At 34.7% G+C, this 17,692-nt stretch overlaps 1 protein-coding gene across 1 annotated transcript in view; it reads left to right on the forward strand.

Moving 5' to 3' along the window:
- The window catches only part of CDC42BPA (CDC42 binding protein kinase alpha (DMPK-like)), a 267,348-nt gene that overhangs the window by 53,797 nt on the left and 195,859 nt on the right, over positions 1-17,692 (forward strand). The window contains exons 3-4 of the mRNA XM_011975980.1: positions 4,988-5,083; positions 10,714-10,862. Of these exons, the coding sequence (XP_011831370.1) occupies positions 4,988-5,083; positions 10,714-10,862 (245 nt within the window). The remainder of the gene's footprint in view (positions 1-4,987; positions 5,084-10,713; positions 10,863-17,692) is intronic.

The following is a 17,692-nucleotide window of genomic DNA, read 5'->3' on the forward strand; positions in this document are numbered from 1 at the left end:
AAAATTTAAAAAAATTTTACTATGAAATGCTGTTAGAGATACTGCTGTGGGCTGCCCTGAGGCACTTCAGCTTGTGTATACTGAAGTTGAAATGATTTCAAGGATAATTTTTACATGAAGGGATTATCATTTGATGCTTCACTCCCTAAATTAAACTCCTTGCTAGTTGAACTCTGGGATTTTAGTCGGGGAGGGGAGACATTTAAACTTTGATAGCTATTGTTCCAATAAAATTATCTTCTATAAAAGTTGGACGGTTATCTTTACACTCATAATATGTAAACATGTCTGTTTTCTCACACACTTGGCAGTTGTGGATGTTACCAAATTGTTTCTATTTTTAATAAAACTTTTTACTGAAAAATAAGTAAAAATGATACATCTCATGTTTGATTTGGCCATCAGATATATATTAAAATGAAGACTTAAAAGTGAATTGATGCCATGGTAATATTTTGAATTCTTAACATTTTACAATTTAAAATTTCACCTGTTTAGATTTTAAAAATGAAAAATGTTGTCCTTTTCCTCACATATTAGAGAAAGATTCAGTTGTTATTTGAAAGAATTTCTCTGTGATAGTATTCTTTGGAAGAGTGAAGTCTTTATTCCTACTAAATGATAAGCCAAAGTAGATATAATCATTAGTGGATTTTGTTACTTTTTAACTCATGCTTTCCAAATATCTGTGCAGTTTTGATGTAAAGTATAAGATTGTTAGTCTGATGAGTGCATCTTATGAATATGGTGAAGAGAATCCTGTGTCAACTTTCCAGAATTACAATTTATGTATGTAGTCCTTACTAACTTCTGTTTCAACATAGGCATTCCTGTTGCTCTTTATCCCAGTAGTCCATTAAGGATAAAATTTAAATAATATAGACTGAATATTTTTTCAAAAGGAAAACTGTATAACAGTTGAAAACATCACTGTGGCAAGCAGAATGTTTAGATGAACATTTTGAGAAAGTGAGTGAATCTGAGGAAGTGATATGATCTACAGTAGCCCTTCCTACATGTTTGTTGTTAATACATTCTTAGATATCAAATATTCTGTTTTTAAAGGGGGGAGATATTATTTAGTTTGTTTTTAAAAAAGGTAATGAAGTAGATGTTACTATAACCTTTAAGCATGTTGAATCCCCAGATCACCTTTATGAATATATATATATACCCAAGGTATATGTGGATCATGGTTTGGTTAATATTGATCTAGAACAGGGCTTCTCAGCAGGGACTTTATTGACAACTGGGGCCAGATAATTCTTTGTTGGAGGGGTTGTTGTGTGCATTGTAGGTTATTTAGCAGTATCCCTGGCCTCTACCCACTAAATGCCAGCAGAACCCATCCTTTCCCAATTGTGACAAGCAACTGAGAGCCATGTGATATGTTGAAGCAAAAATGTAGCCTGTGCTTTATACCTAGACTCAGGATTCAAGCCATTGATAGGAATCATTTAATAGCTAGATATTTATGGATAAAATCATGTGATGTCTGGGGTTTGCTTAAAAATATGTATATGCTCCTGTGTGTGTATGGTGCTAGGGGATGGTAGTAAGTGAGTGAGGGTCTAAAAGAAATAAGATTGACCAAGAAAATAATTGTTGAAGTTGAGTACATTAGGAGGCGGGGGTTTTTATTCTAGTTTCTCTACCCTTGTATACGTTTGAAAGTTTATGTTATAAATAGTTTATATTGTTTATTTTCTTATTTTAATTAATGTTTTTGAAGAGACAGAGTCTTGCTCTGTGGCCCAGGCTAGAGTGCAATGGTGTGATCTTAGCTCACTTCAGCCTTAAACTCCTAGGCTCATGTGATCTTCCTGCCTCAGCCTTCCAAGTAGCTAGGACTACAAAGGTGCATGCCACCGGCCTGGCAGATTTTTTTTTTTTTCCCCCGTACAGAGAGGGTCTTGCTGTGTCAGGCAGGCTGGTTTCAAACTTCAGGCCTCAAGTAATCCTCTCACCTCACTTCCCAAAGCATGGGACTGCGGATACGAGCCAGCACTCCTGGCCTATTATTTTTATTTTTTAAAAATAGTTTTTTTAAACAGTTTAACATAGATTAGAAACTATTAACATAGTTTAATATGTTCTGTTGACTAAAGTCTTTGGAACTTTTTTTAGTTTTGAGTTATTGGTCAAATTAAATAATGAATATTTATTAAATTCTAGCTAGAATGTTTATAAAATTTCAGATTGCTCTTATAGTGAGATAAAGCCAGGAGAAAGTAGTCTCCTGGACTCTGGCAGTCTTTACAAGCTCTCTAAAATGTTAGCAGTAAACCATAACCTGAGGTCAGTTAAATCATAAAACAGGACTTAGTAAGAAGTATGTAAAGTGCTTTCTGTTTTCCCCTTAAAAAGAACCAGAACGGCTAGGTGCAGTGGCTCATGCCTGTAATCCTAGCACTTTGAGAGGCCAAGGTGGGAGGATCACGAGGTCAGGACAGGAAGACCATCCTGGCTAACACAGTGAAACCCCGTCTCTACTGAAAATACAAAAAATTAACTGGGCCTGGTGGCGCTCACCTGTAGTCCCAGCTACTCGGGAGGCTAAGGCAGGAGAATTGCTCGAATCCAGGAGGCGGAGGTTGCAGTGAGCTGAGATCGTGCCACTGCACACCAGCCTGGGTGACAGAGCAAGAAGAAAGAACCAAAGCATAGTGTTGTAGATTTTAGTAATTTAATTGTTTTGTGTATCATGACTGTTGAATTTACCTTGTGGGAAACAATAATCACTTATTATATATAGCATACTGTATGATAATGTTTTTAGTGTATCTGGAATATGGTGTAGCCATTAAGAAAAAATTAGGTAGATTTCTATGTACTGATATGGAAGGATGTTCAAATTCATTGTTACTTGAAAAAAAAAAAAAAAACAACTTACAGAGCACTATAATCTCATTTGTATAAAGACCGAAACATACAGGGGAGGTGGAATACCGTGTGAATATATAATCTCTGTGTGCACGCATGCATGCTTATATAGACACAGATTTTCTGGAAGGATTCTGACCAAAGAGTTAATAATGGTAACCTCTGAACACAACAGTTGGTCAGTGAAACTATGGGAACATGACTCAGGGAGACTTTTATTTTCTTAGAGTTATCTTTGAAGTTTCTGTCATAGTGTTATTTTTGTTTCTTTTTAGTTAAAAATTAAGGATAATGTATTACAAAATTATGATATATAAAATTAATTTTTAGGCTGGGTATGGTAGCTCATACCTGTAATCCTAGCACTTTGAGGGGGCTGGAAGATTGCTTGAGCCCAGTAGTACGAGACCAACCTGAGCAAGATAGTGAGACCTTGTCTCTAGAAAGAAATTAAAAAATTAGCTGGTCATAGTGGTGTGCACCTGTAGTCCCAGCTACTCGAGAGGCAAAGGTGGGAGGATCACTTGAGCCCAGGAGCCTGGGCTGCAGTGAGCTGTGATCGTAGCACTGTACTCTAGCTTGGGCAATAGAGTGAGATCCTGTCTCAAAAAAAAAAAAAAAAAGTTAAAAAATTATTTTTTATTTTTGTTTATATATTTCTAAGGTTCTCCAGGATATACTTTTATAGTAGTGGAAATATATTCTCAGAATAAACTACAACTTGAAAAAAAAATTTGAAAAACCAATCCATTAGATAAAATGGACAAGGGAAGTGAACAATTAAAAGACAAAGTTCAGGTGTCCAGTAAGTGTATGTAAAGCTATTTATCTGCACCTGTAATTAGGAATATGTTAATTAAAGGAATAATGATATTATTTCACATCCATCATATTAGCAACCACTTAAAAGTCTAATAATGTCATATGTAGTTGAGGATATGGGGAAAAGCAGAGCTTTTATATTCTAGGTGGAGATAGTAATTGGTATAGCACTCAGGAAAGAAAATTGGCTAAATGGTAAAGTTGAAATTTGCATTTAGCATTTCTACTTCTAAGTATATACAGTGGACAAACTCTTGCACATTTGTACAAATATGTTTATTCCAACATTGTGTAATAATAATACAAAACTGGAAATAACCTATGTTTCTCCATGGTTATTGCATAAGTAAATTATAGTGCATTCAAACAATGGTATGCCATAGCAGTTAAAAGAAGAGCAGTCATTCTTGAGGAAAAAAAAAAGTCAAATTGCAAAAGGATAGATAAAATTATAACATTCACATAAATTTTTTCGTTTTCTTTTTCTTTCTTTTTTTTGAGACAAGGTCTCACCCTGTCACCCAGGTTGGAGTGCAGTGATACTATCTTGGCCCACTGCAACCTGTGCCTCCTGGGTTCAAGCAATTCTCCTGCCTTAGCCTCCTGGGTAGCTGGGATTACAGGTGTATGCCACCACACCCTGCTGATTTTTGTATTTTTTTAGAGACAGGGTTTCGCTATGTTGCTCAGGTTGATCTTGAACTCCTGAGCTCAAGCAGTCTGCCCGCCTTGGCATCCCAGAGTGCTGGGATTACAGGCGTGAGCCACTGCACCTGGCCCATGAACATTTTCAAAACATAAAACAAATCTGTTGTTTATAGACATACACTTGTGATCAAGTCATATAATTGGTGGACTATCCAATGACTTCAAATTATTATTACAACGGGAGAAAGGGAAGAGAATGGGTTCACAGTTTGGAGTAGGAAGGCTACAATTTACATGTTATTTCTTTAAAAAGATCAGAAGTAAATATGGCAAAATGTAGACATTTATATTATCTGGATGATGGGTTGGTCCATGCTTCTTAAATTATTCTGTGCGTTTTTCTGATTATTTTGAACTATAAAAGTGTTTTTTAATATAAAATATATTTTTAAAAGTTACTATTCCAGTAGCCCAGTTTCTGAGGGTGGTTTGAAACTTGTGTCATTGAAATGTCTTATAATATCAGGTGTATTCCTTTTCCATAACAGAAATAATATAATAAACATAGTAGTTCTTTGTATATTTCCTAGTTTTACATAAAGTATACTCTAAAATTTTTCTTTTTGCATTTCAGACAGCATGTTTTCGTGAAGAAAGGGATGTATTAGTGAATGGAGACAATAAATGGATTACAACCTTGCACTATGCTTTCCAGGATGACAATAACTTAGTAAGAATCATTTTTGTATTTCTGTATACTTACTATTTTTTTGTTGGAAGAATTAGAATTATTTTTATTTAAACATCGTTTAAATGTAGGTTTTATATAAAAAACCAAACACCACATGTTCTCACTCATAGGTGGGAACTGAACAGTGAGAACACTTGGATACAGGAAGTGGAACATCACACACTGGGGCCTGTCGGGGGCGAGGGGAGGGGGCAGGGATAGCATTAGGAGATATACGTAATGTAAATGACAAGTTAATGGGTGCACCACACCAGCATGGCACATGTATACATATGTAACAAACCTGCACGTTGTGCACATGTACCCTGGAACTTAAAAGTATAATTAAAAAAAAAAGAAAATTAACAGCATTTCACATAGGGTAAGTTGTTCACTTGATATGTGGTGTTTTTTTTTCTCCCTGGAAATTTGATACCTTTTCATTGGAATTCTTTATGCTTTTTAATAAGCAAGTCGAAGCTAAATCCAAACATTTAATTGCTATTAGTTAAGTTCTGTAGAAGGCCTTCAGGAGTTTTTCATGATACCTTTAATACCAGTACCATTCCTCTTCCCCTGCTTCTGTTAAAGTCCAGCTAGCACTTTAAAATTGTGCTCAAATTCATCTGAAAATAATCATTTCCAGAATTTCCCATTGAAATTAATCTTTCTCATCTCATTCTAACTTTATGTTTTTAAATTATTTTTATTACATAACACGTGTGTATATATCTCTGATTTTTTTTGATACAACTTTAAAAAACATTTAAATAGGCCAGATGTGGTGGCTCACACCTGTAATCCCAGCACTTTGGGAGGCCAAGGCGGGCGGATCGTGAGGTCGGGAGATTGAGACCATCCTAGCTAACATGGTGAAACCCCGTCTCTACTAACAATACAAAAAATTAGCCGGGCGTGGTGGTGGGCACCTGTAGTCCCAGCTACTCAGGAGGCTGAGGCAGGAGAATGGCGTGAACCCGGGAGGTGGAGGTTGCAGTGAGCCAAGATCGTGCCACTGCACTCCAGCCTGGGTGACAGAGCAAGACTGAGTCTCAAAAAAAAAAAAAAAAAAATTTAAATAAGTTACGTGGACTGGACCATCTTTAGATAATTTAAAATTAAAGGTTTTTCCAACCCCACTGGAAACAAGGAAAAAAAAATAAAGGTTTATGCAACTCTATAATACTCATAGGGTTTGTCTGATTTCAGGCCAGATCTAGGTGTTCAAATAATGTCATTACTTGTCTTTTATATCCCTTACATGCTTATAAGAATATAATAATGTTTTATTAAACTGCAGATGGTGACCCATTAGTGGGTAATAACATCAATTAAGTCAGTTACAAGCAGCATTTTTTTTTCTTTTCCTTTTTTTTTTTAATTTTAAAGAGACAAGATCTTACTCTGTTGCCCAGGCTGGATCTTGCTCTGTTGCCCAATTAGAGCTCACTGCTGCCTCTGACTCCTGGGCTCAAGCAACCCTCCCACCTCAGCCTCTTGAGTAACTGGGACTACAGGTGTGTGCCACTGTGCCCCACTAACTTAATTTTTTTTTTTTTTTTTTTTTTTTTTTTGGTAAAAATGGGGTCTCAGTTTGTTGCTCAGGCTCATCTTGAACTCTTGGCTTCAAGTGATCCTCTCAGCTTGACCTCCTAAGGTGTGTGGATTACAGGCATGAGCCACCATGCCCAGCCATAAGCAACATTTTTGAAGATTAAATAGAATAGAAAATGACAGAGTTAATGACAAGTAGTAAGAGTGAATATAGTCTCATGACACATTTATTTTATAATATACTGAATTATCATATAAGCCATATATATTATTTTGGGTTATAGTGAGAATTGTTTAAAAGCCATAGTATAAAGAGTTTTGTATGCGTTAGTTGCATAGTTGTTGAACTGAATGTAATGATGTTTTAACTGGATTTAGTTTTATTTAATATACAAAATTTTAGGGGTGAATGTATCATGCAAATATAATCTGCATGGGTTTGTTAACAACATTTGCAAGAGCAGATTAAAACACATCCCACATCTTTGCCTAGAAAAATTATAGCAATATATCATGATAATTTTCAAAATGTTTTCAAATAATGAATAAAATCCACTATGACATTGCATTATGTATTAGATAAATGTAACACTGCAGATTTGTGCATTGCTTTAAATTCTACATTTTGGTATAAATATAGAAATAATTATATAATTTTGTAGATATAGTAATAGAAGTAAATTACTCAAATACCAAATTTTATATAGCAAAAAAAGCCTGAACTGTTAATTACCTCTCTCCTTTCATTTAGTTTTATTTGCATTCTTTTGTATTTGACATTAGGGTTAACATTTCTTTTTCAAAGACATTTCTCAGGGAAAAATAGTCTGTATATACCACTCAATAATTACTAAAATAGAATTAAAGACATAACTGGAGGAAGAATGAAACACTGTAGCTGTCAAATCTCCTATAACTTGCCAGTGTTTCTTTAGTTTAGGGGAGCCTTCATCATATGTTCATCTCAAGAGTCAGAGGTCTTGGTTATCATCAAAGATTTCCTTTTGAACATTTTTACAATATTAGAAAATAAAATCATTAAAAAATGTTGACAAAGCTAATTTTAGATACCATAAAAGGAAATTTTATTATATATAATTATTTTTCAAAGTAATGTTTAACCCTGATAGCTTTTAAATTGCCAAGTAAAGAACATAATTTATAATGTTATACAGTTTGAGAAAGCTGTGGCAAATAACTTTCATTTCTAACCTGTTTACCACTATAGTTTATGAAAAAATTTGTAGTTATAGCAAGTAGACCTTTTGTGTGTTTCAGAAAAAGGCACATAATTTAATGAATGGTAGATATGTGATTAGATCATTTTTTTCTTTAAAAAAGCTCGTTAAATACAAAGCTACTTAGTTATGTCAACATTGAAGCATAAAATTTTTATCACTTACATAACACTAGAATATAATGAACCAGTGAAATTTGTTCCTTCTGTACTTTCTTATTCATTATTTCCTGATTAGTTATTTTATGGTTGAGGAAAAAAAGGAAAATACCTTGAATTGACATACGTAACTTTTTTAAAAGGTGAAAGATACTTGAATTTTAAATTAATTGCAGTAACTCATATGAACTCTAAATTCTTTATAGGAATCCAATTTGTGAAGACAGAAATTATTAGAAAAGTATCTTTTTTTAGAAAAGTATTTTTTAATAGTAAACAAAAAGAAAGCAAGGAGGAATAACTATAAGGTGAGCCTCTAAAGATTAACTGTTAATCTCTTTGTTATGGCAGCATGGGAATTAAAAGAGTTTCCTGATATTCCTAGGAAGACTTCTAGAATCATATCTTGAAATGCTCATTTTGGGACACATAACTCGTTTATTGCATGTTTTCAGATGTTTTAGCATTCTTTCCTTGGACTGAAAACAATCCCCAAAGCTGTGATGGTCTTTTTAGTAATCCGACCAGTGATTCCTAAAATCAGTGATTGTTGCTTTGGCTTTCATTTCCCTAATGACTATTGAAGTTCAGCATGTATTAATTGGCTGATCGTGTTGCCTCTTATGTGAATTATCTGTTAATATTCTTAGCCTAGTTTTGTTGTATCATTTCTCCCTCTCTTAATAGTTGGTAGGGGCTCTTTATGTTAGGATTATATCTTTGACCTATTATGAATATTACCTCTCAGTGTATGTTTTTTAAAAACTTATTTAAAGGTGCCTTAGCTCATTGGGTAATATTTTCAAAGTAGTTTGTGATTAGGAGTACCAGATAATTCAATTTTACTATAAAATTAACCGATCTGAACAATAGGATATTATAATAATATAGGAATAGGTAACCATAGCAGAATAGATTATCTAGGAACAGATACGAGTATATTTGGGATCTTAAAATATGATGAAGGGACGTTTCATTTGAATTGAGGAGAAAGAATGGATTATCTAGTTATTTTAGACTTTTAGTCTTATAGACTCTGTCTATAAGAAAATAGTCTTCACATTTTAATCAAAAGTAAATTGTCAGGATAGGGTCAGTTCAACGTTAGGCCAGCCCAGCATGGTGGCTCACGCCTGTAATCCCAGCACTTTGGGAGGCCGAGGTGGGCAGATCACAAGGTCAGGAGATCAAGACCATCCTGGCCAACATGGTGAAACCCCGTCTCTACTAAAAACACAAAAATTAGCTGGGTATGGTGGCGCATGCCTGTAATCCCAGCTACTTGGGAGGCTGAGGCATGAGAATCACTTGAACCCAGGAGTCGGGGGTTGCAGTGAGCCAAGATCGTGCCACTGCACTGCAGCCTGGCGACAGAGCAAGACTGTCTCAAAACAAACAAACAAAAACGTTGGGCCTAGTAAATACAGCAAGTAGACCAAGACCAGGATTTTAAATACATTCTGCTTCCCTAATTTTCAAGACTTTAAATATGTGAAATTAGTTTCTTTGGTTTAACACACATTTACTATGTTTATAATTTTAACATACAGTAATAAAAGGAATTTGAATTTTTTCAAGACTCTTTAAATCTTAATGTCAAGTCAGTAATATCCCTGAAACAATATCTTTATTCTGTAATAAAACCTTAATTTCAAGGCATTATTAATGACCTTCACGTGTCTTATACTCACTAGCCTTCATGCTAAGTGCTACATTATCATTATTATACTTATGATATGTCTATATATAATAATGAAATGTCACAGAGATTAATTTTTCAACTTCCACTTACAACATGGAGTCAGTATTTGAATATAGGTTTCTCTGACTACAATACCCATTTTTCCACTATGCCTAGTTTTCTCCCTCACTTAAAAATAATATATAATATACACACAAATACACATGTGTATGTAATACATGTTTATAAAGCAATGTAGAACGTAAAGTTATAACATCAGGTGTAATCTAACAACCTAGAGAATCCCAGTGAACAGTTTGATGTACTATCCTCATCGTTTCTTTTTTGGCACACCCACATACATACCCATAAGCATCCATATCTAAAATTAGTTGGCATCTGTTTATTATATACACCTGAGAAAAGCTCATTCTGATATTTATAGTATTAGAAATGGGAAGAGAAACATATGGTGAGAATTACTATATTCTACATAGTAGTGGTTTCTAAATGCTGGTCTATAGACTGATGCTGGTTCTAATAAAGTTCTTACTGATCCAAGGTAAAATAAGGAAAACATAATGATGATGAATACGAATTTCTTTCAATGTAGGGACGATCCTGTATTCGAATTGTTTTTTTTTTTTGAGGGGGGCTGGATTCAAATGTTCGTTATTCTAAAATCTTGGAAAGCTGTGTTCCATTGTTGGAAGATGATAATAATGATGATATTATCTCTTTGCAAAATACAGCAAAAAGAATGGTAACCCTGTGTTGTTCTCTGCCCCAGTCTTTAAAAGTTTTGTTATACTGCTGTATGAAATTTAGAAGTTTTGTAATGACTGCTGATCATCATCTTACACAGTTTCTTGTTAATTAGCTGCATATGTAATTAACTGCATAAATATTTGACCCAGTCCTGTTTGACCTTGGGATACAGTATATTAATCTTTCACCCTTATTAGTTTACTGAGTACATTTTATTTTTTTCATTCACAGTACCTGGTTATGGATTATTATGTTGGTGGTGATTTGCTTACTTTACTCAGCAAATTTGAAGATAGATTGCCTGAAGATATGGCTCGATTTTACTTGGCTGAGATGGTGATAGCAATTGACTCAGTTCATCAGCTACATTATGTACACAGGTAAGACAGTCGTTCATTGTACCTGACTGTGAGTTACTATGTAATATCTAGCAACAAAGGTCTATTTCTTGCCAGATTTATGAATTATGGTCTTGGGTACGTTTATCGTCAACCAAAAAAAATTATTTTCAGATGATTTTGGTTGTTTTGCTTTGTTGTTATTTGTCAGCATTACAGAACCGATGTGCCTGCTTATACATGCATGTACGTGTATAGGATCTAAAAGTTCTCACTGCTAGAATAGTAGACATTGGAGACTAGGAAAGGTGGGAGGAGGTGAGGGATGAGAAATTGCCTATGGGTACAGGGTACACTATCAAGTGATGGGTACGCTATATTGCATACCTCACAACTACACAATATGTCCATGTAGCAAAACTGCACTTGTAGCCCCTAAATCTGTTTTAAAAAAAAGTTCTCACTTCCAGTCAGCATTTCTAGAAACCACTTCTTTAAAAACCGCTCTTGTTTAAATGTACATATGAATTCCATCTCAAAAGGAGTATGTATTGGTCAGTTTTCTTATAGTTGAGTCTTATATATTTAAATTAGCTGGAATTCTAGACCATAAGTCATAGCTTCATTTGCTAAATAAGTCCTGTATTATATATTTTATGTTTCTCAAGAAAATACTTTCAAGGATTGTATGTGTCAAAAGAGATTTTTTGTATGAAAGTGATAATTTTGATGTTCATGGAGTAATTTATTATAAACTTAATAATTTACATTTAAAAAATTTAAAAATACCAACATGAATTTGGAAGGACACATAAAAAGTAAGAAATAAATTAAGGATATATGGGATGATTGAAAAGGTACCCTCACATTTTAAGAGGAAAGTAGGAAAGAGCAGAACATTGTTGGTGAATTAATCATTCAAATGAGAGTATCTTTGGATAGTGCAAAATGTGAGAAAGAGAAAGGTGCTGAGGAGAAGTAGGTAAAGGGATACTGCCAAGTTAGAAATAAACTAAACCATTTTCTAAGAGTGCTTTTCAAACTTTGGCATGCATTTGAATCCTGTGGAGGAAGCCTGGTTGAAACCCAGATTGTTGAGTCAGCTGCAGAAGTGCTGATTCAGTAGGTTGGGTGGGGCTGGGGAATTGCCATCTCTAACAAGTTCCCAGGTGGTGATGCTGCTGCTGGTATAGTGACCACACTCCGAGAACTATGCTCTAAGACAGCAGTGACTGTTTCTTTTAAGTTTTGGGTGGTGAGAGTGATCTTTGAGAAGAACATGAATGTGGCAGGAATAGAATGTTTCTGTTTCGGTGTTTGCTTTTTAAGATGTGGGTGTCTTAATCGCTGTTTTATTTAATTAGTATTGAAGTTCTAAGACATTATTAAAGGAAGAATAATTAAACAATTTATATTTTATCATATCTCTGTTTGGCTCTTGCCTATTCATGTGCTTTTCTCTGTGGGTATCTGATTGTCCATAGTTTTCATTGAAAATAAAGATATGGAAATGCTTTGAAAATTGTAAAGGACAATGCAGTTTTTGTTTTTGTTTTTGTTTTTTTTTAATTTAAATTTTTGTAGAGATGGGGGTCTCATTGTGTTGCTCAGGCTGGTCTTGAACTCCTGGACTCAAGTGATCCTGCCACCTCAGCTTCCCAAAGTGTTGGGATTAGAGGCATGAGCTACCACTCCTGGCCACAGTGCAGCTTTAAAGATGGTATTGTGGTCTCAAGAGTCACTTATAGAATGAGAAACCAAAATGCTATTTTGTGGTTTAAACAGTAATCCAAAATCCTAGCTGAGGACTATCATTTAAAAATACTTACAGAAAATACTATTTCGTTGAATATTTGAAGAATGTTACAAAACATAGAGTCTTAGGCTTGTGGAATTGAGAGACTTTACCCAGTTTATATGTAATTCTTGACAAAGAATAACTACTTCTGAAAATTGTATGCCTCGATTGATGAAAGTAAATATGAGGTATTTGTAATATCTTTCATTCTGCCAGGCTTGTTAGAGATACTGTTTTTTGGACTGAAAACCATTTCAACCTTGAGCTATGCTTAAGTACATTTAATTTTACAAGGTACTTTTAAATGAATCATATTTATTCCATGGTTGGGCAGCTCTAATATAAAATTTTATTTTATATTAAGCTGAATTTCTTTTCTTTATTTTTTTTGAGACAGAGTTTCATTCTTGTTTCCCAAGCTGGAGTGCCCTGGTGCAATCTTGGCTCAGCACAACTTTCGCCTCCTGGGTTAAAGCAATTCTCCTGCCTCAGCCTCCCGAGTAGCTGGGATTACATGCACCATGAAGCCTGGCTAATTTTTTGTACTTTTAGAAAACCCGTAGAGACGGGTTTTCTCTATGTTGGTCAGGTTGGTCTTGAACTCCCTACCTCAGGTGATCTGCCCGCCTCAGCCTCCAAACGTGCTGGGATTACAGGCATGAGCCACCACTCCCGGCCTTGAATTTCTTTTTATTTTAGTCATTGGTCCTAGTTTTGCTTTTAGAGTCACATATAATTTATGTCTCTTCTATTTATCATGCTTTCTGAAGTCTTCTTTAGGTTAAACACCTGAACATCTCTAGTTTCTCTGTTATCACAATCTGAATACACTTCCTATCTTCCTTGTCTTAACCCCATGCCACACTCTGCCCATTCCCACACCTCTTCTCCCTCCCTCCTTTTCTTTCCTTTTACCTTTCCGTGGATGCTCCATTGTGTTAATGCTCTTCTTAAAATGTTTTTCTCATTTTCTGGATAGATTATTTTCAGCAAATGCTTTACTGAGGAAATATTTTTTGAGTCCTCTTTTATAAGTAACATGCTAAAACTATGTGGAATTGTAAGTAAGTAGGTATAGCATATAGTTGTGGCTTTTGAAAAGGTTTCAGTTGTTTGGAGACACAAAACCTGAGAGAGAAATAAAACTTAAAATGCCACAAGTTAAATAATCATTTAGGGCCAAACTGACAGAGTGAGTCCAGACTGTGGATTGCTAAATGAGTTATACAAGCAAGTTACAGTGAGCTCAAGAAATGAGTAATAAGTTTATTTCTAACGATCAGTTCTAGTCCTTTTTTTTTTTTTTTTAACTCTTTGTGCTATTCACTGTATTCCAACACAAATTCTGTGATTTAGATGTCATCTAAAATGGGTGTTGCCCCATTTTATAGATGAGGAAACCCAGCTTCAGAGACATTAGTTAGTAAGTAGCATAGCCTAGATTAAAATCTAAGTTAGGCTTGTTACCAGATTTATGTTCTTTGTACAACATCGTGTTTTTCATAGAAGACTTTAATGGTGGGGCTTTGAAGAATGAGAAGACTGTATGTAGGCAGATAGGAAGGCATTCAAGATAAGTGAATGGTAGGAGAAAAGCACATAAGCAGGCAAATGGTAGTTTTGGAAAATACTTAATAGACTAGTTTGGCTAGAGAAAAGAGTGCATGTTGAGTTTAGTAGGAGATTAATTTGTAAAGACAGATTTTGGTTCTTATGGAACTCTTGAATGTTACAGACTCTGTATCTTGGTAGCTAATAAACTACAATGAATTTTAGGCAACGAAATGTTAAGTTATTTTGTGGTAAACTTCATGTCTTCCTGTCTTAGAGTTTTATGAAATTTATCAAATTTCCTAATGTTTTATAATTCATGAACTTAAAATATAGGGAAGTGGAGAATACAAAAAAGGAATAGTGAGACTCATGTATTTAAGGAAGGAAATACTCTCCTTTTTGTTGTGTTCTTTTTAAGGAAATTTATTTCTAGACTTATAAAAGTGTGTTTGTCTTCTATCAGCACAAAAACTTGCATATGAAAAATTTGCACAAAGGTTTAACAGGAGCAATGGAAAGTAGTAAATGGTAGGAATAATTAAAGTAAAATATTTTCTAATAACATTGAGTAGTCAAAAAGCAGTGGACTAGGAATCAGAAGATTTAATTCCATCACCTATCAGATTCTCCATCTGTTAAAGGAAGATAATAAATGACGTTTACTCTGCTTGTTTTGCCAGGGTATTGGGAAGGTGAGATGAAATGTGTATATGAAAATGTTTTGACAGTATAGAAAATACGCCATTGCAATTAGGGAAACATCTTTTTGAATTATAAATTTGAGGCATTAAAATTGTTATAAATAAAATAGTTTCATCCTTCAGTTCTATAATTCTAAATACATTTTTCTGTCTAGGTCTATTGAGAATATTTCTTATACTTCCTTAGTTTTCATTTCTGATTTTCCCTTCCTTTCTTTGGGCAGCATTTTTCATAAGCTTTTGTGTGTGCTAAATTTTATTTAAGAAATGCGGGGATATAAGCATATATTTCTAAATTTGCTTGCATTTCCTAAGGAAAGTTTTACAACTGCTAGAATGCACTGGCAGTTGTAAAAATGGTTGCCTAAAGAGACTAGGGTGGAGAGAAAATGGGATGGATGGGGTAGGAATCAGAGCTCAATTTCTAAGTGAATACACTTTCATATATACTTTTTAAGTTAATAAACTTTCTTATTTACAGCAGTTTTAGGATCATAGAAAAATTGAGTGGAAAGTATAGAGTTCCCCTTAGACCTCCTCCCGCCCACCACACACACATGCACAGCCTCCCCCACTATCAACATGCCTTACCAGAGTGTGGCACATTTGTTAACATCGATGACCCTTCATTATCACCTAAGTCCATAGTTTACATGTTTACATTCGTGTTCTCTGTTGGTGTTGTACATTCTATGGGCTTTGACAAATGCAAAACAACATGTATCCACCATAATAGTATTATGCGGAATAATTTTAATGCCCTAAAAATGTTCTGTGTTCCACCTCTTTATTCCTCCCTACCTGCTAACCCCAGGACATGACTGATCTTTTTGCTGTCTCACAGGTTTGCCTTTTCTGGAATATCGTATAGTTGGAATCATGCAGTTTATAGCCTTTTCAGATCGGCTTCTCTTGCTTAGCAATATTTAAGGTGTGACAGCTCATTGCTTTTTAGTGAGTAACATTCTATCGTCTGCATGTACCAGTTTATCCATTTACCTACTTAAGGACATCTTGGTTGCTTCTAAGTTTTGGCAATTGTGAATGAAGCTGCATTTTATATGATTGCTTTTTTTTTCCTCTCTCTTTTTAGCATTTCAATTATACTTCTATTTTTTAACTTTTCTTAATGGTTACCCTAGAGTTTGCAATATAAATTTATAACTAATGTCAGCCCACTTTGAAATAATATGGTGCTGCTTCATGGATAGTGAAGTACCTTGTAATAACAGAGTAATCCTGATTCCTCGTTCTTGTCCCTTGTATCATTGCTGTCATTTATTTCATGCATAAGTAAGAATTCATATTTGAATACATCGTTGCCATTCTTTTGAACAACCTGTTATCTTTTAGATTAATTAAAAATAAAAGATAGAAGTTTTTATTTTGCCTTCACTTATTCATTCTCTGATGCTGGTCCTCTCTTTACATAGTTCTGTTTCTGATTTATATCATTTTTCTTCTTTTTGAAGAACTTTTAAATTTTTCCTGAAAAGTAGTTTTCCTGGCAACAAATTCCCTCAATTTTTGTTTTTGTCTGAGAAAGTATTTCTCTTTCACTTTTGAAGGGTAATTTTGCAGCAAATGAAATCATAGGTTGGTGAGGTGTTTTTTTTCTTCTTCTTTTAAATACTTCACTTCACTCTCTTCTTACTTGCATGGTTTCTAAGGAATCAGATATAATTGTTATCTTTGTTCCTCTATACGTAAGTTGTTTTTTGCCTCTGGCTTCTTTCAGGATTTATTTATTTATTTATTTTTTGTATTCTGTAGTTTGAAAATGGTGTACCTAGGTATAGTTAGTTTTTTTTGTGGGGGTGGGGGGTTGCATTTATCCTGCTTGATACTTTTTGAATTTCCTGACTCTGTGGTTTGAGGTAGGAAAATTTTGGGAAATTCTCAGACATTATTGCTTCATTCCCTTTCCTTCTAGTATTCCCATTGCATGTAACTTATACCGTTTGTAGTAATCCCACAGTTCTTGGATATTCTGTTCTGTTTGTTTTTTTTTTTCTCCCAGTCTTTGCTTTTTTCGTTTTGACGTTTCTATTATATTCTCAAGCTCAGAGATTCTTTCCTAAGTGGTGTCTGGTCTACTAACGAGCTCATCAAAAGTATTATTTATTTATGTTACAGTGTTTTTGATCTCTAACAGTTCTGATTCTTTCTTAGACTTTCCATCTTATTTATCTGTTCTTGCGTGTTGCGTACTTTAACCATAAAGTCTTTAACATATCAATAATAGTTTTTAAAATTCCTAGTCTGATAATTGCAACATTGTTGCCATATCTGACTATCATTTTGATGTCTGTCCAGTCTCTTTGTCCCATTTTTAGTATGCCTTGTAATTTTTTGTTGAAAGGCAGACATGTTGTTAACCTTAAATAACAAGATTAGAAAATAAGTATAGACTTTGAGCCCAAAGCTTGAGGATGGCCAAGCTTTTGCCTAATAAATTTTGCATGCCTCACATAGCTCAGACAGCTTTGAGCTCTTTTTCTTTTCTCAATATATTGGGCAAAAGGAATTGCAATAAGTAGGCTTTGAGTGATGTAGTGGCAAGGGACGTGTGTGTGCATGTATGTGTTGGTAAGGGGCCATTCTGTAGTCCTATGATTAGGTCCCAATCTTTAGTGAGGCTGTGAGACTGCACTGTGAACACCAGGGCTTCTCAGCTTTTTAGTACTCCTGCCACCTCTGTACCTCCCTTCCTGCCTTCCTGCTTAGTTGGGACAGGATGGCTAGAAGGTACCAGACTTGGGTACTGCCCCTCCTTCTGGAAGGTTAGTCTCTGATAATACCCCAGCAGGTTAGGCTCT

Source organism: Mandrillus leucophaeus, unplaced genomic scaffold, assembly GCF_000951045.1.
Source record: "Mandrillus leucophaeus isolate KB7577 unplaced genomic scaffold, Mleu.le_1.0 Scaffold1605, whole genome shotgun sequence".
In the NCBI taxonomy this organism is placed as follows: domain Eukaryota; kingdom Metazoa; phylum Chordata; class Mammalia; order Primates; family Cercopithecidae; genus Mandrillus; species Mandrillus leucophaeus.